Below are 16,170 nucleotides of genomic sequence, written 5' to 3'. Positions count from 1 at the left end.
TTACAACATTACTTACAAGGTAACATATTTATCATCAATCAATTTATTTAGATTGATTCGATTTTCAGCAAAATTTTATATCGATTTAATAGATTTATAGGATCTAAAGCAATTCCATAACTTACTTCCTTTTTTTTTTATGTGATGCATCAAACATACTTAAAATGAACAAATTGACATGCTAAAATTAAAATTGAACAAAAGATAAAATGAAAACCGTTTCACTTTTGTTTTTCGAAAATTGGTTTCCGGGAAACCACTTTCTAAATTTTCTTGTGTTTGTTTGCCATTAGAAAAGTTGGTCAACGGAAAACACTTTCCAGTCAAAGAAAAATTTGGCTTGGTTTCCAAGAAAGTGTTTTTCTTTTATTTTGGGTAGAAAACACTTTCCGGAAGTTGTGAAAAAATTAGAAATGTCATATTATTTGTTGATTATATCAAATGTGGTCTTCAAACTTTTGATTGCTATATATATTTTGTTTTGAATATTTATTTTTTAATTTTATCCCTTACAATTTAATTTTTATATAACTTTGGTCCTGACTTTTATAATTGTTATTTGTTTTTTTCTTATCATTTTTTAATTGAATTTTTTTATCTGATCCTCATTCTTTTGATTGTTACTTATTTTATTTGAAATAATTTATGAAATGTTAATTATTATTATTTTAATTTCTTCATCTTTTAATTTTTTAATTTTTTAAATTTGATCTCTATTATTTTGATTATTATTTATTTTATTTGAGATAATTTATTAAATTATATATTTTTTTAATTTCATTCTCATTCAACTTTTTAATTTGTAAGATTTATTTCTCATTATTTTAATAAACTTGAAAAAAATAAAACATTAATAAGTTATTTTCCAGCTTATTTTTAATGACATAACCAAACACTGAAAAATATTTTTTAACTTATTTTTTATTACACTATCAAATATTAGAAAATAATTTACTTTTTTGACACTAAAAAATATTTTTTAACTTATTTTTTATTATACTATTAAATATTAGAAAATAATTTACTTTTTTAGAATATATTTTTTTAAAAAACTACTTTTAGGTAAACAAGTTGTCCTAATACTCTTCTTGAATAACTAGGAAACAAGCATCACGTGGCACGCTTACTGCGTGGACACGCGTCTTGCATCAAATACCCACCAAACAGAAAGAGAGAGGGGCGTAGTTGGCGTCGTTTGAACGGCGGTCAAGACGGCATAGTTTTGGTAAATACTTCGCTTTGCGTGTGACGCGTGATGTCTGCCGCCGTCTGTTTGTTTGTCTTCAGTTTGTTCTCTTAGTTCCCTAAAACGGCAAAAATAAGTTAAGACTAGATGACGGCAGCTAACCAACATTTGTGTTTCTTGTCGGCATCCTCTTTCTACTCGTCGCGTGGGGCTGAGATCCTTAGTTTTGCTTTTGAAGCGGTCCAGTTACATCTAACGGTGGATGGGTAGTTGTGATTTGGACACGTGTTGGTTTTTCATGGAGGGGATAAAAATAGGTGTCCAGAGGCAGCCGCTATCAAGGACAAAGGCTTGTCGTTTAGATACGGTTTGGTGTCTTTGAGAATCGGTCCTTTTGAAAGTGTTTTTTTATTTAGAAAAATATTAAAATATTTTTTTTATTTTTAAATTTTATTTTAAAAAAAGATGAAAAATATAAAAAATTAAAAAAAAAAAAACACGGGCCAAACAGCCTCTTAAACTTTACACACACAAGTGTGGAAAACCAAACCTTTTCTTGCCCACAAAATTCCTGTCTGCTATCTGGACACCTATTAGATTTTGATTGAAACGGTCCAGATTCCAGGAATAATTTTCTCTGTGGATGACAACTGACAAGTCACCCTCCACGCGTATTGCACTATTTTTCTTCAATTTTCTTTCAGTTTTTTATGAGCTGTCCTGCTTTTTTTTTTTTTTTTTTGCACTCATGATCCCTCCTTATAGAAGGAATTGAAAAGCCACTGGTTACAAATCAACTAAAGGTAACCGGAGACATGGACTCCAATGCAATAGTGTAATGTAGGGAGAGAAAAAAATCGTGAAAAAAATTGATTGGTTCGGTTTGATTTTATAAGTTTAAAATTAAAAAAACTGAACCCAAATAGAAAAAATTTGGAAAAATCGAATTAAACTGGTTTGAACCGGTTTTTTCTCTAAAATAATCAAATCGAATCAAAATCATTCGGTTTGAACCGGTTTCAGTTTTTTTTTCAAAAAAAACTGGTTTTGGTTATTTTTTTTTATAAAAAATAAACCGAACCGAAAATAATCACCCCTAGTGTAATGAGATGTTTGCTTCTTCTTTTTTTGTCATAATCTTTTTTTTTCAAAATATATTTTAAGAAACAAAAAAAAACAAGAAAACACAAAAAATAAATAAATTAACACGTGTATTATTTTCATCATTTTCAATGTTTGTTTTCAAAATTTTATTTTAAAATATTTGAATAATTTTTCTAATTTGAGTTGATATTGAATTTTATTTTTGAAAAGAAATCAAAATATAAAATAGATAAAAAATAATAAAATAATAAAAAGATTAAAATAAAACTAAGTTGCTTGGAACCAAACAATTAGAAAAAAATTTATTAATAACCACCTGATGCTCACCCTCATTTTTTATTTTCTTTCACAAATGTGACTCTAACTACTTTAGAATACATTTTAAAAGTGTATTCAGTTTAAAAATATATCAAATTAATATTATTTTAATAATTTTGATATACTGATATAAAAAATAAGAAATAAAAAAATTTATTTTAATATATTTTTAAGTGAAAAATATTTTTGAAAAGTAACTTATACTATAATATTAAACACACATTAAACTGTTTGATTATTTCATTAAAATAGATATCTCAACTCATTGAAGCTTTGTTAAATCCATAAATGAATTTTTATAATTTGCATACTTTGTTGGTAAATTTTTTAGATTCAAAACCTTCAAGTTGTGTTATATACACATCTTTGTGAAGATTCTTATTCTTAAATGCAATTTTGACATTCATTTTATAAATTTTATAATCATTTTATGAATCTATAGCAAGAAAAACCCTAATCGATTTTAATATAGTTATCGATGAGAATGTTTTATCAAAGTCAACCTTTTATTTATGTCTATAACTTGTGGTAACTAGTCTAGTTTTATATGTTTGTGCCTTATCTTCCATATCAATCTATCTTAAAAACTCATTTAATACAATGAGTTTTACCTTTTTAAGTGGATCAACTAAAATCCACACTTGGTTGATGTATATGGAATCGATTTCATATTTCATGAACTTAATCCATTTATCAGAATCAATATTAAATATTTCTTCAATATAGTTGGTAAACTCATCATGTATGAGCAACTAATCATCATCAGCTTCCACGAGAAGTTGATATCTCATTGGTACATGACGTGTCCTGCCAAGTATATAGAGTTCTTGTATTTCTTGAGTTTTAGACTGAACATTCAATGTTATAACCTTAGGTTGTGGTTAAATTTGGATGTCAATTTATGGTTTTCAAACTTTTTTAAGTTCTATTTTCCTCTCATTACTTCTTTTAATAATAAATTCTTTTTCGAGAAAGATAATATATTTTAAGACAAATACCTTTGGATTAACAAGTTTCACAAGTTTCATGAGATTCATAATCAAAATGATCACAATATTTTTCTTTATATAACTTAATGATTCTTGTTTCATTAATATAACTTAGTTTACAATGCTATAAATATGAAGTATTGATTATTTAATCTATTTTTTTAATAGTTTATATTGAATAAAAGAGTCTCAAAATCAAGTATATACAAATCATTTGTATAATCACCAAATTCATAAAAAATAAAATTATTATAAAGAGAATAATATTTTTTTCTTAATAATAAATTTAAATCCACTTAAAGCTAAGTAAAAAATGGATATAATATTTTTAGAAAGTACTAGAATAACTTCCATTTTTAAAATTTTAGTTAATTTTTCTAGAATAACCAAACTGCTTATTTAAAATATATTACATTTTGAACAAAAAAACCATTGCTTTATAATTAGATAAAATTAATTAAAAAGTTAAATGGAACATGAGATTAGATACCATATTACGTGCATTTTTATCTTAGCTTTTTAACTCAATTTTTGATTAAAATCAACATATTTATTATTATTTATTGACACATATAATTCTTGATTTATTTTATTAAACGTGTATTTTAACTTTTTATTTTGCAATAAAAAATACTCTTGTTGAAAAAAAATTATATTTCTGGATTTAATAACTATGTTAAAAAAATTATTCAAGACTTAGAGATATTTTTTTTATATTTAATTTTTTATAGCATGAATATACAAACTAATATGAATTATAAAACATGAGGTTGATATACATATTGGTCCTAACATTAAATTGCACCAAGCAACAACAATATTTTTTCCCCAAAATTCTCAGCTCAAAATCTTATTTCACCAAAAACTTTATTCCTTAAAAATGAATTATTATCCTAAAACTAATGCACTTAAAATTTCATTTCAAACTCCAATAATAATAATAATAATAATAATAAAACTAGATTTAGGCTATATGAAGAATATAATTCGATACACTAACATAAAATTGAGAAAAAAATTATCTTGATTAAGAGAAAGATAAATTTTGTAATTTTTATGTTAATCTTAACAAATCAGCTCCAATCCCCTATAAGAAAAATTATACGTAAAATTAAAGCCTAAATAAGTAAAATTAGATGTCAAAGTTTAATAAAATTAAAATCAGTTTGTGTTCATGCAGAATATAAAACATAAAGCTCAAACTCAATTTATGTAGTGTCTATTTTGGTGATATGATAACTTATATTTTTCAAAATGTTTTTTAAATTATTTTTACTTAAATTGATGATTTTCAATGTTTTTTTTTATAGTTTCAATATACTAGTGTCAATAATAATTTTTTTTATATATATAAAATATCATTTTAATATATTTTCAATTGAAAAATACCACACATCACATTACCAAATAAACTTAAAATTTGTTAGATTTAGGCTTTGGTAAGGCTTGTCTTGAGCTTGCTAGCTTAGATGGCTTAATAAACCTATGTTACGTTAAAATGTTAATATAATTATAACAACATAAACTAATGTGAATACAAAAATTTGAATGTAATAAGATAAGAAAAAATAACTACAAAACTTGTTTATTTTTCATCATTACAAAGTTTCATTATAATTATAAGTATGATAATTATTAACAAAAAAGTAAAAGAGAAAGTGTTTTTATTGTGCATCATCTTACAAAATACTATTCATTGCAATAATATTTTTTTTATTGTTTTTGTTTTTTTAAAACCTTTTTATTTTTTTTTATCTTTTATCTTTTATCATTTGATTTATTAGATAGCGTCATCTCACAAAATATTATTCATTGCAATAATGTCTTTGTTTCTTTGATTTTTTAATATTTTTTTTATTTTATCTTTCAATATTTAATTTATTGGAGGGCTTAGATCAACTCAATAATTTCTATATTGTTATTCTAGTTTCTTGACTCAAGTTGGGGGTTTGACAAGTTAACCTAAGTTGACTAAGATCATTATTTTGGTTTACTTTAATTGAGATTATTCCAGTCTCATAACCTAGGTCATGGATTTGACAGGTTAGCCCGAGCTGACTCAGATTGGTTTTTTATGTTTTTTTTTCATTGAATTTTTTTTAATTTTATTCTTCAACATTGGGTTAATTGGTAATTATGCTTCATAATTTGTTTGATTTGTTTTATATAAGGTTATCATGGTCTCATGATCTGGATCATGACTTTGACAGGTTGACCCGGGTTAGAGGTCAATCCAATATGTTGTCATCTCAATATTAAAAAACAAATATCGTCTTGAATTGTTTTGAGTCAAATTATGTTTTTACTGGTTGTTTAGGTTGCTTTTAGATTCACCAAGTTAACTAGGTCACATCAGGTCAACCCTTACATGATTTAAAAAAAAATTTCATACTAAAAAAAATCATTAGTAATGCCTGAATTTTTTTTTTACATCATAGAAAAATTTTATCTGACTCGTAATATAGCTCAAACCAATGATCTAGTAATAAAGAAAAACTAAAATAAATGGGGCTTTTACTATTGATCTATTATGTGCATCCTTTTACACTTTCTTCTTCACTTTATTGTTTAGAGCCACTTTTTTCTTCGAGGTACTTGAATGTGTTTTTTCCCCTTTTTACTTTGATCATTGATTTTTTTTTTAATTTCATCATTGCAAATCATGTTAACATGGATTCATGTGTTGAAATTTGCTTTGATTTGCGTGCTCTTGCATACCCAATATGACATTGAATATTCTGATGTTAAATCAAAGATCAATTTCACAAAATTAAATCTGAAGTTATCCTTAAAAAAAAATTAAAATAACAAGAAATTAAATTAATATTAAAAAAATTAGAGACTTTTTCCATTTATACTATTCAAAAGTAAAAAAAAAACTCAATTTCATCCCTCAAGTTTTACTTCTTACATATTTAGCTATGTTTTTCAAGGTATTTATAATTCGGTCATAAATTTAATTTTTTTATGTTTTAGTTCTTGGATGTTGAGAAAACAGAAAAAAGTAGATGTAAAAGAGGTAGGAGAGAAAGTATTTGACCAACCATATTATGAACATAAAGATAAATTTTTGTGTCAATAAGAAGAGTTCAATGGAGAAGTGTAACCCCCCGATTAAAATAAAAATTAAATAAAATGACAACAGAATAAATATGGCAATGATAATTATTTTAGAAATGAAGTTTTAAGGATTACAACTTCTGAATGCGATTTATTTTTAAGAACATTAATGAGACAAGATAACCAGTAAAAAAACACTTGAATTTAAAAGAAAATGGCATAGTTGTAAATTATAGTATATGGGTGATATAAATACACTCTTGGCTTTTTAAAGAATCCAAGAGTGACCAACCATTAAGGAGAAGAAAGAGAGGGAAGATGTTTGTCAAATTTGTTTATTTTTTTTCTTTAAAAATCCTAAGCAAACACTTGAAATAAAAGATAAAAAAAAAGGTTATAAGAGATTTAGCTAGGAAAGGGAAGGAAAAACTATGGAAATGGTTGCCTGAGAGGAGATGGTTTGGAGAAGAAAAGAAAGGGAGAGAAAGGGGAAGAAAAAAACTTGTTTTCTTGCTATTTTCTTCTTAAGAAATTGTGGTTAAGAAACAAGGAACCCTAATCAAAGCTTAATTTAAAGTTTAACATGAATTTTATTGGTTATGTATTTTTTTGCATTATGAAAAAATTGAATTAGAGGGATTGATTGTTTTCATGGCTAGATTAATGTTTGAAAAATGTATATTAGAGTAAATAAATAATGAGTAAAGTATCAATTTGAGGCAAAATGAAGAAAAATCCTCCCTCCCATGTTAGCCATAGGTTCGACCAAGTATATATAATGGGAGGGGGAGAATAGTTTTGTAAATTGGCATATAAATTGTATTATAGGTTTTAATACCTAACAATGATGAACAGAAAACTTTATAAAAAACAAAAGGAAACTCATGGTTTTTTTTATTGCATATTTCAGCCATATTGGACCATAAAAAGAGAGGGAGGAAATTATGTAAGATATGTGTGAAATCATCATGGAAATGTGGTTTGAACTTAAAATTATGTTCAATTTATATTGAATTACAAAACAAAAGAATGAAAATTGATATATGTTTACAGAAAATAATCGAAAGGTTTTACTTAGTGAATTTTGTGTAGGGGTTCAAATATTTTGAAAAGAAAAAAGAAAATTAATGAAGATGAAATTATCTTGTATTGGCAGGGAATACTATTATAAACAAGCCACTATCCAGATCAAGAGTTGGGATATCACGTGCTACAAATAGACATTTAACTTCTATCATAGTTAACTAATGCACCGTCAAAACTACTTATGTAATTTTTTTTTATCTTATTAAATAACAATATAAAGTAAAAGATTTGGCGGATAAGTAATTAATAAATTATGAATATGATTAGTCATTCTTGGAATTGAAAGACTAATGATATCAATAAGAGTCATTGATGTTGACATTACTTGAATTTGATTAGTCGTTCTTGAGATTGAGAAACTAATGATATTAATGAGAGTCATTGATATCGACATTACTTGAATTTGATTATTTATTTTCGGGATTGAGAGACTAATGATATTAATGATGAACATTAATGTTGAAATTACCTAAACTTGATTAGTTGTTCTCAAAATTAAAAGATCAATGATATTAATGATAGTCATTGAAATTAACATTAGCTAAACTTGATTAGTTGTTTTTAAATATGAGAGTCTAATGATATCAATGATAATAATTGATATCGACATTAACTAAACTTGGCTAGTCATTCTCGGAAATGAAAAACTAATGATATCAATGATAGTCATTATTATTGACATATTCTAATCGAATCATGTTCAAAAAAATAATTAGAAATATTAATTTGGAATTAATATTGGCCCCGTTTAGTGGGCTTGAGTAATTGAAGAATTAATTGTTTTATGATAGTTGATGTAAGTACTGGAAATAAGGATGATTATAAAATAAAAAATAATTTATTTGTTATCTTAAATGTATTTAACTATTTACTTGATTATTTTCCTAGATAATGTATTCAATGTTGCATTTTGTTTCAGGATCATCACAATTATGAAAGGAGTAGATTCACTCGACGTTGTTTGATCATATAAACTAGGCATAATAAATGTTTATGCTGAATTTTATATTGAAGTGTTAAGTATTAAAATTATTGCATTACATAACCTTATTTTATTTAATGTTGTTTGAATGAATGGAAATGATTGGGAAACATTGATTTATGCGGTTTACACGATTAAGGAGGAAAGATGAATCAAGGATTTAGTTTGTGTATAGATATGAAACAAGTTTAAGTTGATTATTTAGAATCACGTGTTGTAGAGAAAATTCTACCAAAATTTTAATAGAAATTGCGGCGGAACATCATATGTTTTAGAACATTATTTTTTAAAATTTATTCTTACAATAATATATCAAAATGATATGAAAATACAAAATAAAATTATTTTTAAATAAAAAATTATTTTTTTAAAATATTTTTGAAATGAAAAAACAAACAAGCTCTTAATATAGAAATGTCTAATTTAGTATGTAAAATATTATCAGTTATATAAATAATGTGATGTAAAGTGTGATTGATTTATACAAAGTGTAATAAATATAAGAAGGATCATATTAATTTTTCTTTCATTAAAAATAAAATTTGAAAAGTACTTCACACTAGTGCGCAAATAAAAAGTTCAATAAATAGCTATATATATATATATATATTAAGTAACTAATGAGAAATATATAAAAAAATCGTCTGAAAACATAATCAATGATATGTTTTTAGAATTTAAGTACAAGAAGTGGTACTAGAAAAACCATACAGTTGTTGTTATGTTCATACCTCCAATTAACCTCGAATAACTGTAGCAATCGCTCTCAAGTCTAGTCTAGGAAAATGCCCATGCCCATGCCCATGCCCTCGTCATTTTGCTTTTTCTTTTTTATGTTCTAAGAATATGATTTCCTTGCATCAAAATAAACCGATCAACTAAAAACATGACAATGCCTCTCGTATTCCGATCGTTGAAAATCTTTTGCCGGCGAAACATCCACCGGAAATTCAAATTTGAATTCCCAATAAAACCCACAAAAACCCTTGTCTACTACACTCACAATCTTCAATTCCAGAATACTCAAAATCACTTTCAAAATTCCATCTTTCAATCAAAAACTTCTCGCTCTATTCACTCGCTTGAAAACTCTCACTCACTCGCTGAAAAACAGCAAGACCCTGATAGTGAACTAGCAATTAGAGTACAAAACACCCTCAAGAAATATAGAGACAGCCCAGTGAGGAAGATTGAGCTCGCTCTTGACCTGTGCTGCTCCACAATGACACAAGACTTAGTTTTAAAGGTACTAAAGAGGCACCGCTCTGATTGGAAACCAGCTTATATATTCTTTAATTGGGTTTCTAAAGAAGGTACAATTTCACTTAGCTCTTGTGTTTACAATGAGATTCTTGATATTCTTGGTAGAATGAGAAAGTTTGAAGAACTCACACTGGTGCTCGACGAAATGTCTAAAAGAGAGGGATTTGTTGACGAGGACACATATAGGGTTTTGGTTAATAGATATGCCGGTGCACATATGGTGGAAGAGGCAATCGGGGCCTTTAATAAGAGGAGAGAGTTGGGTCTAGAACTTGATCTGGTTTCTTTCCAAAAGCTTTTGATGTATTTGTGTAGGTATAAACATGTAGATGTAGCGGAAACTTTGCTGCATAGCAAGGGGCATGAGTTTGGTGTCGATATAAAGACTATGAATATTGTTCTAAATGGGTGGTGTGTGCTGGGAAATGTACGAGAGGCAAAGAGGTTTTGGAAAGATATAATTGCCTCGAAATGCAAGCCGGATGTGTTTACTTATGGAACTTTTATAAAGGCGTTGACGAACAAGGGAAAATTAGGGACGGCAATGAAGTTGTATGAGGCAATGTGGGAGATGCAATGCAAGCCAGATGTGGTGATTTGTAATTGTGTGATTGATGCACTTTGCTTCAAGAAGAGGGTTCCTGAAGCTGTGGCTGTTTTTGAGGGAATGAAAGAGCGAGGTTGCCTACCCAATGTAGCGACCTACAACTCTCTTATCAAGCATATGTGCAAGATTGGGAGGATGGAGAAGGTGTATGAGCTTTTGGATGAAATGCAGGAGAAGAAAGGCAGTTGTATGCCCGATGAGATAACTTTCAATTACCTGCTTAAGTCATTGAAGAAACCTGAGGAAGTTGCTGGTGTTCTGGAGAGGATGAAGATAATTGGATGCAAGATGAATAACGATACATATAATTTGTTATTGAAATTGCATGCGGATTGGGATTCTGAGGAAAAAGTAAGATATACTTGGGAGGAGATGGAGAAAAATGGGCTGGGACTGGATCGGCGATCCTACACTATTATGATACACTGGCTCTATGAGAAGGGAAGGGTTGAGGATGCGTTGCGTTATTTTGGTGAGATGGAAAATAAGGGAATGGTGCCAGAGCCCAGGACTCAGATATTGTGCAATTCCATGAATACGAGGAAACAGAAAGAAGCAGAAGAAGGGGAAAAAAGTGCAAAGAATAATGATCAATCGCCAAGGTCTTCTCATGAAAGAAATACGAAGAAAAAAGTCAATTCGGTTCAATTTTAAAGTTGTGTCATGAGACTGAATTCTTGAGGACGGTGAGCTCTGCTTGTGTTTAAGGATTTTGTAGTGCCATATGCTAATTGTCTATCTTGTTTTGCGTCATGGATAATGATGAAATTAGAACTACAATCACAAAAAAGTTGAATTTTAGACTGCAAAAGCTCTTGAATTTTGAAGGAAGTGAATCCCTGCGCATTCCTTAAGAAGGTGAACTCATTTTCTGAAAAAGAAGAAGGAAGTGAATACCTAGCTGATACTAAAAAATAACAAATATTTTCACAAACACCCATGCATGAAAAAAGAAAAGAAACAAAGCAAATATCTTCATTATATAACAAAGATATGAATTCTTGACCGATGCTAAAAGAACAAAACATGAATCCTCATAAGCACCCATGCAAGATATAGTTATTTTATTCGACAAAGAAGTTATTTACCATTGCAGTCTCTGCAATCTGATTTTAGCCCTCATTGCTCCTTTGGGAAAGTTGTTCATCGCATGGAATGCAATAAACACAGAAATGATCAGTTAAGGCAAGGCGATGAAATTGACTAGTGTGAACATATGAATATTTGTCACAAGATATTGCAAGAAAGCAAATTTCATCACAATTGGCACATCAAACTCATCAGCAATATGGCAAATATGCAAGGGAGTTTGAGAAGACTTACCTCAATGCCTTCACTTTGTTTTTCTTGGGCACACACACGTACTAAAGTAATCATAGTGATTAATATGTTAGGAATTAGCAAACCACACAAATCATATCATGAAGAATTACCACAATGCCTTCACTTTTTCTTCTTCGCGACTTTGTTGAGTACTGAAAGAAAAACTTGATTTTACCAATACCACTGCTATATTTATATTATTATTATTATTATTATTATTATTATTATTATAAATATTATTATCATAATTATCATTATCATCACCACTATTATTATCATAATAAACTATTATTATTACCACTATCATTAACATTATAATCACTATTTATAGTATTATTAATAATATTATCAGTATAAAAAGAATAATGACAAAATAAGAAGTTCAAAGAATGATGACTGAAATTGAAAAACAACAAACAAAGAGGATAATTGTGTATTTTATAAGAAATTTAAAAAATAAGGACTGAAATTAAAAAAAATAACAAACAAAAAGGACAATTGTATATTTTTTTAGTTGTTAGGAGAGAGAAAAGAAAGAAAAAAAACAATCAATCACTAGTGGTAATCCAAACACCATAAACCTACACGCGCCATACCATGTGGAAGAGGACATGACTGCACATCCAGAGAGACAATGGATGACTATATTTGACCACCGGGTGGTGTCACAAGTACCACTTAAATAACACGGACACCACTCACTTGCTTGGGCGTATAAAACACGCGCCAGTAGCTTTTTTATTAAAAAATTAAAAACAAAATGTAAAAAATACCAAAACACCATTATAGCCCTTTTAATCACACAAAAATACCCATTTGAAAATACCAAAATATCCCCAAAGACAGTTTTTTTTTTCTAAGGTTAAAAACATTCTTTTCCTCTGCATGGAAAGTGGAAAACCTGAAACACTCTTGTCCAGCATCTCAATATTTTTTTTGATCCTAGGGGCAAAGAAATATTTTTACTGTGATAAAACTTGTGAAAAATCAAGAAAACCCTTAGTTAATAATTCTAAATTTTATTGACTCTGGAAGTAACCGAGTATTTTTACTATATTAAAAAATTTGAAAAGATATATACATTCTTAAACAATATTTTAATAATCACTTAGCCAAAGAAAAAGATAAAAAAAAAAACCCTTAGAATGCTTAAATTTTTTTTCACTCCATAATAAAAAAATAATCTCACCGTATCAATTCATATTAATCTACGGCACCGTTTGGGAACGCGGCTGCGGCCGCGTTCCCAAAAAATTTGAAATTTTTTTGTTTTTTTTTTTTGCTAAAATTTAATATGGTTTGTACGTTTTGGATCGTTTTGATGTGCTGATGTCAAAAATAATTTTTAAAAAATGAAAAAACATCGTTGGCATGTATTTTAGCACGAAAAGTTATTTGAAAAGCACCCGCAACCACACTGCCAAACACGCATGTAGAGCTATAATGAAACCCACGTTTTAGCTTTTCTTTCAATATGCAATGCACCATTCTTTAGTTTTTTTTGTAGACACGTTCTGCTTTTTGTTTGCAAAGCACTGCAATTTATTTATTTCAAATAAACAAACAAACAAATACCTAATTTCTATAAATAGCCAACTCCATAAATAATTAGCTATAAAAATAATAAAATAATAGTAACGTAACTGGTGATGACGGAAGGGAAAACGATCAAGGAACTCCTTGGCTGCGGCGTCGTTTTTGGAAGCCTGGATTATGTATTAAAATGAAGCTGAGAAAAAGTTTGGTTGGTGAGGTCACGGTATCCTAGCTTCGCTCCCCGCCTGGATAGTGAGCAAAATCAGAGGCACACGTGGCTATTTCATTTGCTTCGTGTCGGGTTGAGAATCCCATGACCCGGTTTTTCTATTAAACCTACCCTTTAATTTAAATCAAGGAATAAACTACAAAAATACACCTTTCACGAATGTTAGCTTTATCACAATATGGTCCCTTTATCAATTTAGAGAATCAATTTCACTCTTAATACTACTAAATATTTTAAGAACAACCTTGACCAAGTCTCAAATTATAAATATAAAAATGTAAATTTATTTTCTAAATTTCTAAATAAATAAATAAATAAATAAAATAATGATAATGTGTGGAATGATAGCCAAATATAGAGGTTATAAATTGCTATTAAATAATCACTATTGATAGCATGATAGGACACCTTGACATCTTCTCATTGTGATTTCAATTTTAGTCATGGGATTCGAGTCTTATTCTTTTCCTTCTAGTTTTTTAAGTTTAATTATAGACTTTCACAACTTTGATTCTAATTTTTTAATACCAAATATAAAATAGTCCTTAAAGTTAAATCTAATACCTACAAGTCCTCAGAGGAAATTATATTTTGGTTTATTATTAATTACACTCTACCCTTGTAATTTAAAAAATTATACCTTAATTCCGGATCAATATAAACTTTCAAATCAGGTAAAATATTCATCCTACCCTCATATAAAATTACCAGGAATAAAATGTAAATTGTTTAAGAAGACGTAGAATGTTACTCAAATATCAAATTAAAGGGATAAAGTGTAATTTTTCAAATTATAAAAACCAAGTATAACTCACACCAAATCATAAAATATTAAATGTAATTTTCTCAAAATTTTATGATATATAAAAAGTAATTAATGGTATCATATTATTTACTTTTTAAGATCTATTTTGAAGAAAAAAATAAACACGAGTGGAAGAGAGAATAAAACTCATGATTTACGGGAAAAAAAATATAAAAAAATCTCCACCTAATATTTCTATCTCTCTTACTTGTATTTATCTATTTTTGCAAAATAAATGCTAAAAAATAACTATAATGATTACCGTAAATATTTTTTGGTGTTTTACTACTAACTGTATTTATATTTTATTTTCAAAATAAATACTAAAAGATAACTAATAAGATATATGATTAGTGTAAAATTTCTGCTCATGCAATCGTGTCCGGTTAATATATACCATCACCATAGCCTCATTACCTTCGTTTCGCTTGGGCGTAGATGCTCAACAAGCTGGCCCATAAAACAGAAGTGAATGAAATTACCAGCAAAGCCTATAATTTACTTTTTCTTGGATCACACCGCACCCTCCGTTTCAGGTAGTAAACTGAACCGCCGAAGCTGTCCATTTGTCAGCATATTATCATAAATCATGATGCCATCCCATCTGATTCTTCCTTACGACTTCGCTGCAAAAGCAAATAATGAAACTCACAAAAAAATAAAAAAAATCAAATAAAATCTGCAGTGGTGCAGTGTATATTTCCAATGCTTGAATATAAGACAACCTATACTTTCAAACTCATAATTCCCTTCTTCTTATGCTGATCCCAGCTTTTTTGTTCTTCTGGCATTTTGATGCTTGGATGTTTCTGCCTTAACCCTTCTTTCACAGCCAAATTATCTCTCCGTCAGAAACTGGCATAGCCCAAATACATTATGCGTCCAAAATCTGCACCAGTTGAGCTGCGTAGCGTGCTATGCCATTCCCATGCACAAATTGTACCCGACTCCATAGGCCCCTACAGAGCCGAAAATGCTATGCTGCTGATTGCGTTGCCCATCATGCACAGATCACTTGCCTTATTTCAACTTTAAGGTTAAAAAAATGCTGACCATGCTCATCATCACAAGTCACAAGCCATTCATCATTGAGCGTTTTTGATGCAGTTACTTGGTCCCAAACAATTGTGAACAAATTTGACTCCGTGTGGCTTTCACAGCTAGGTAGCATCTGTAACCTTGTGTGACATTGCAACTATAGCTGTCTTCAAACACAATCACTTGTGTCCTCTTTTGGTTTATCCAATCTGTAGCTGAGACAAAGTATGTGATCATAACTAGCCTATGGTACATTTGGAGAACAAATTGGAAGTGGTCGAGAGCATCTCTATCCTCGCCATGTGTTTTTTTTTTTTTTAACGAAATAGTCACATGTTTTCTACTGCAAAAATTATAAGGTTTCAAGAGTGAATATTATACTTGGAGTCATAGGTTGATAGATATCCGTTGGAAATGATTTTATATGTTTTCTGTAGATTAATTTGAAGTAATAAAAAAAATTAAAGAATTAAAAAAATGATTATCCGGCAAGTTTAGGCATTCAAAATCTAGTATTCCAATGAATGTTATAGTTGTAACTCAGTACCTAATATAATATGCCGTGAGTGTTTTTATTTGATAGGTTATTATTAAGAGTTATGATCATTGAAAGTAGATTACTTAAATCTGTAATTCCTGGGTTT

General features: G+C 28.6%; 1 protein-coding gene across 1 annotated transcript; it reads left to right on the top strand.

Moving 5' to 3' along the window:
* The first annotated feature begins 9,472 nt into the window (after nt 1–9,472).
* On the top strand, nt 9,473–11,406 carry LOC133703234 (putative pentatricopeptide repeat-containing protein At3g15200). The gene has a single exon (XM_062127694.1). The coding sequence runs from the start codon at nt 9,612–9,614 to the stop codon at nt 11,247–11,249; it is 1,638 nt and encodes a 545-aa protein (XP_061983678.1). The 5' UTR covers nt 9,473–9,611; the 3' UTR covers nt 11,250–11,406.
* Nucleotides 11,407–16,170: the final 4,764 nt, after the last annotated feature.

Source organism: Populus nigra, chromosome 9 (assembly GCF_951802175.1).
Source record: "Populus nigra chromosome 9, ddPopNigr1.1, whole genome shotgun sequence".
Taxonomy (NCBI): Eukaryota; Viridiplantae; Streptophyta; class Magnoliopsida; order Malpighiales; family Salicaceae; genus Populus; species Populus nigra.
This window is presented reverse-complemented; position numbering and strand designations above follow the sequence as displayed.

Excerpts from the sequence above, each read along its gene's own strand:
- LOC133703234 (XM_062127694.1), top strand. The coding sequence starts at position 9,612 with ATGACAATGCCTCTCGTATTCCGATCGTTGAAAATCTTTTGCCGGCGA.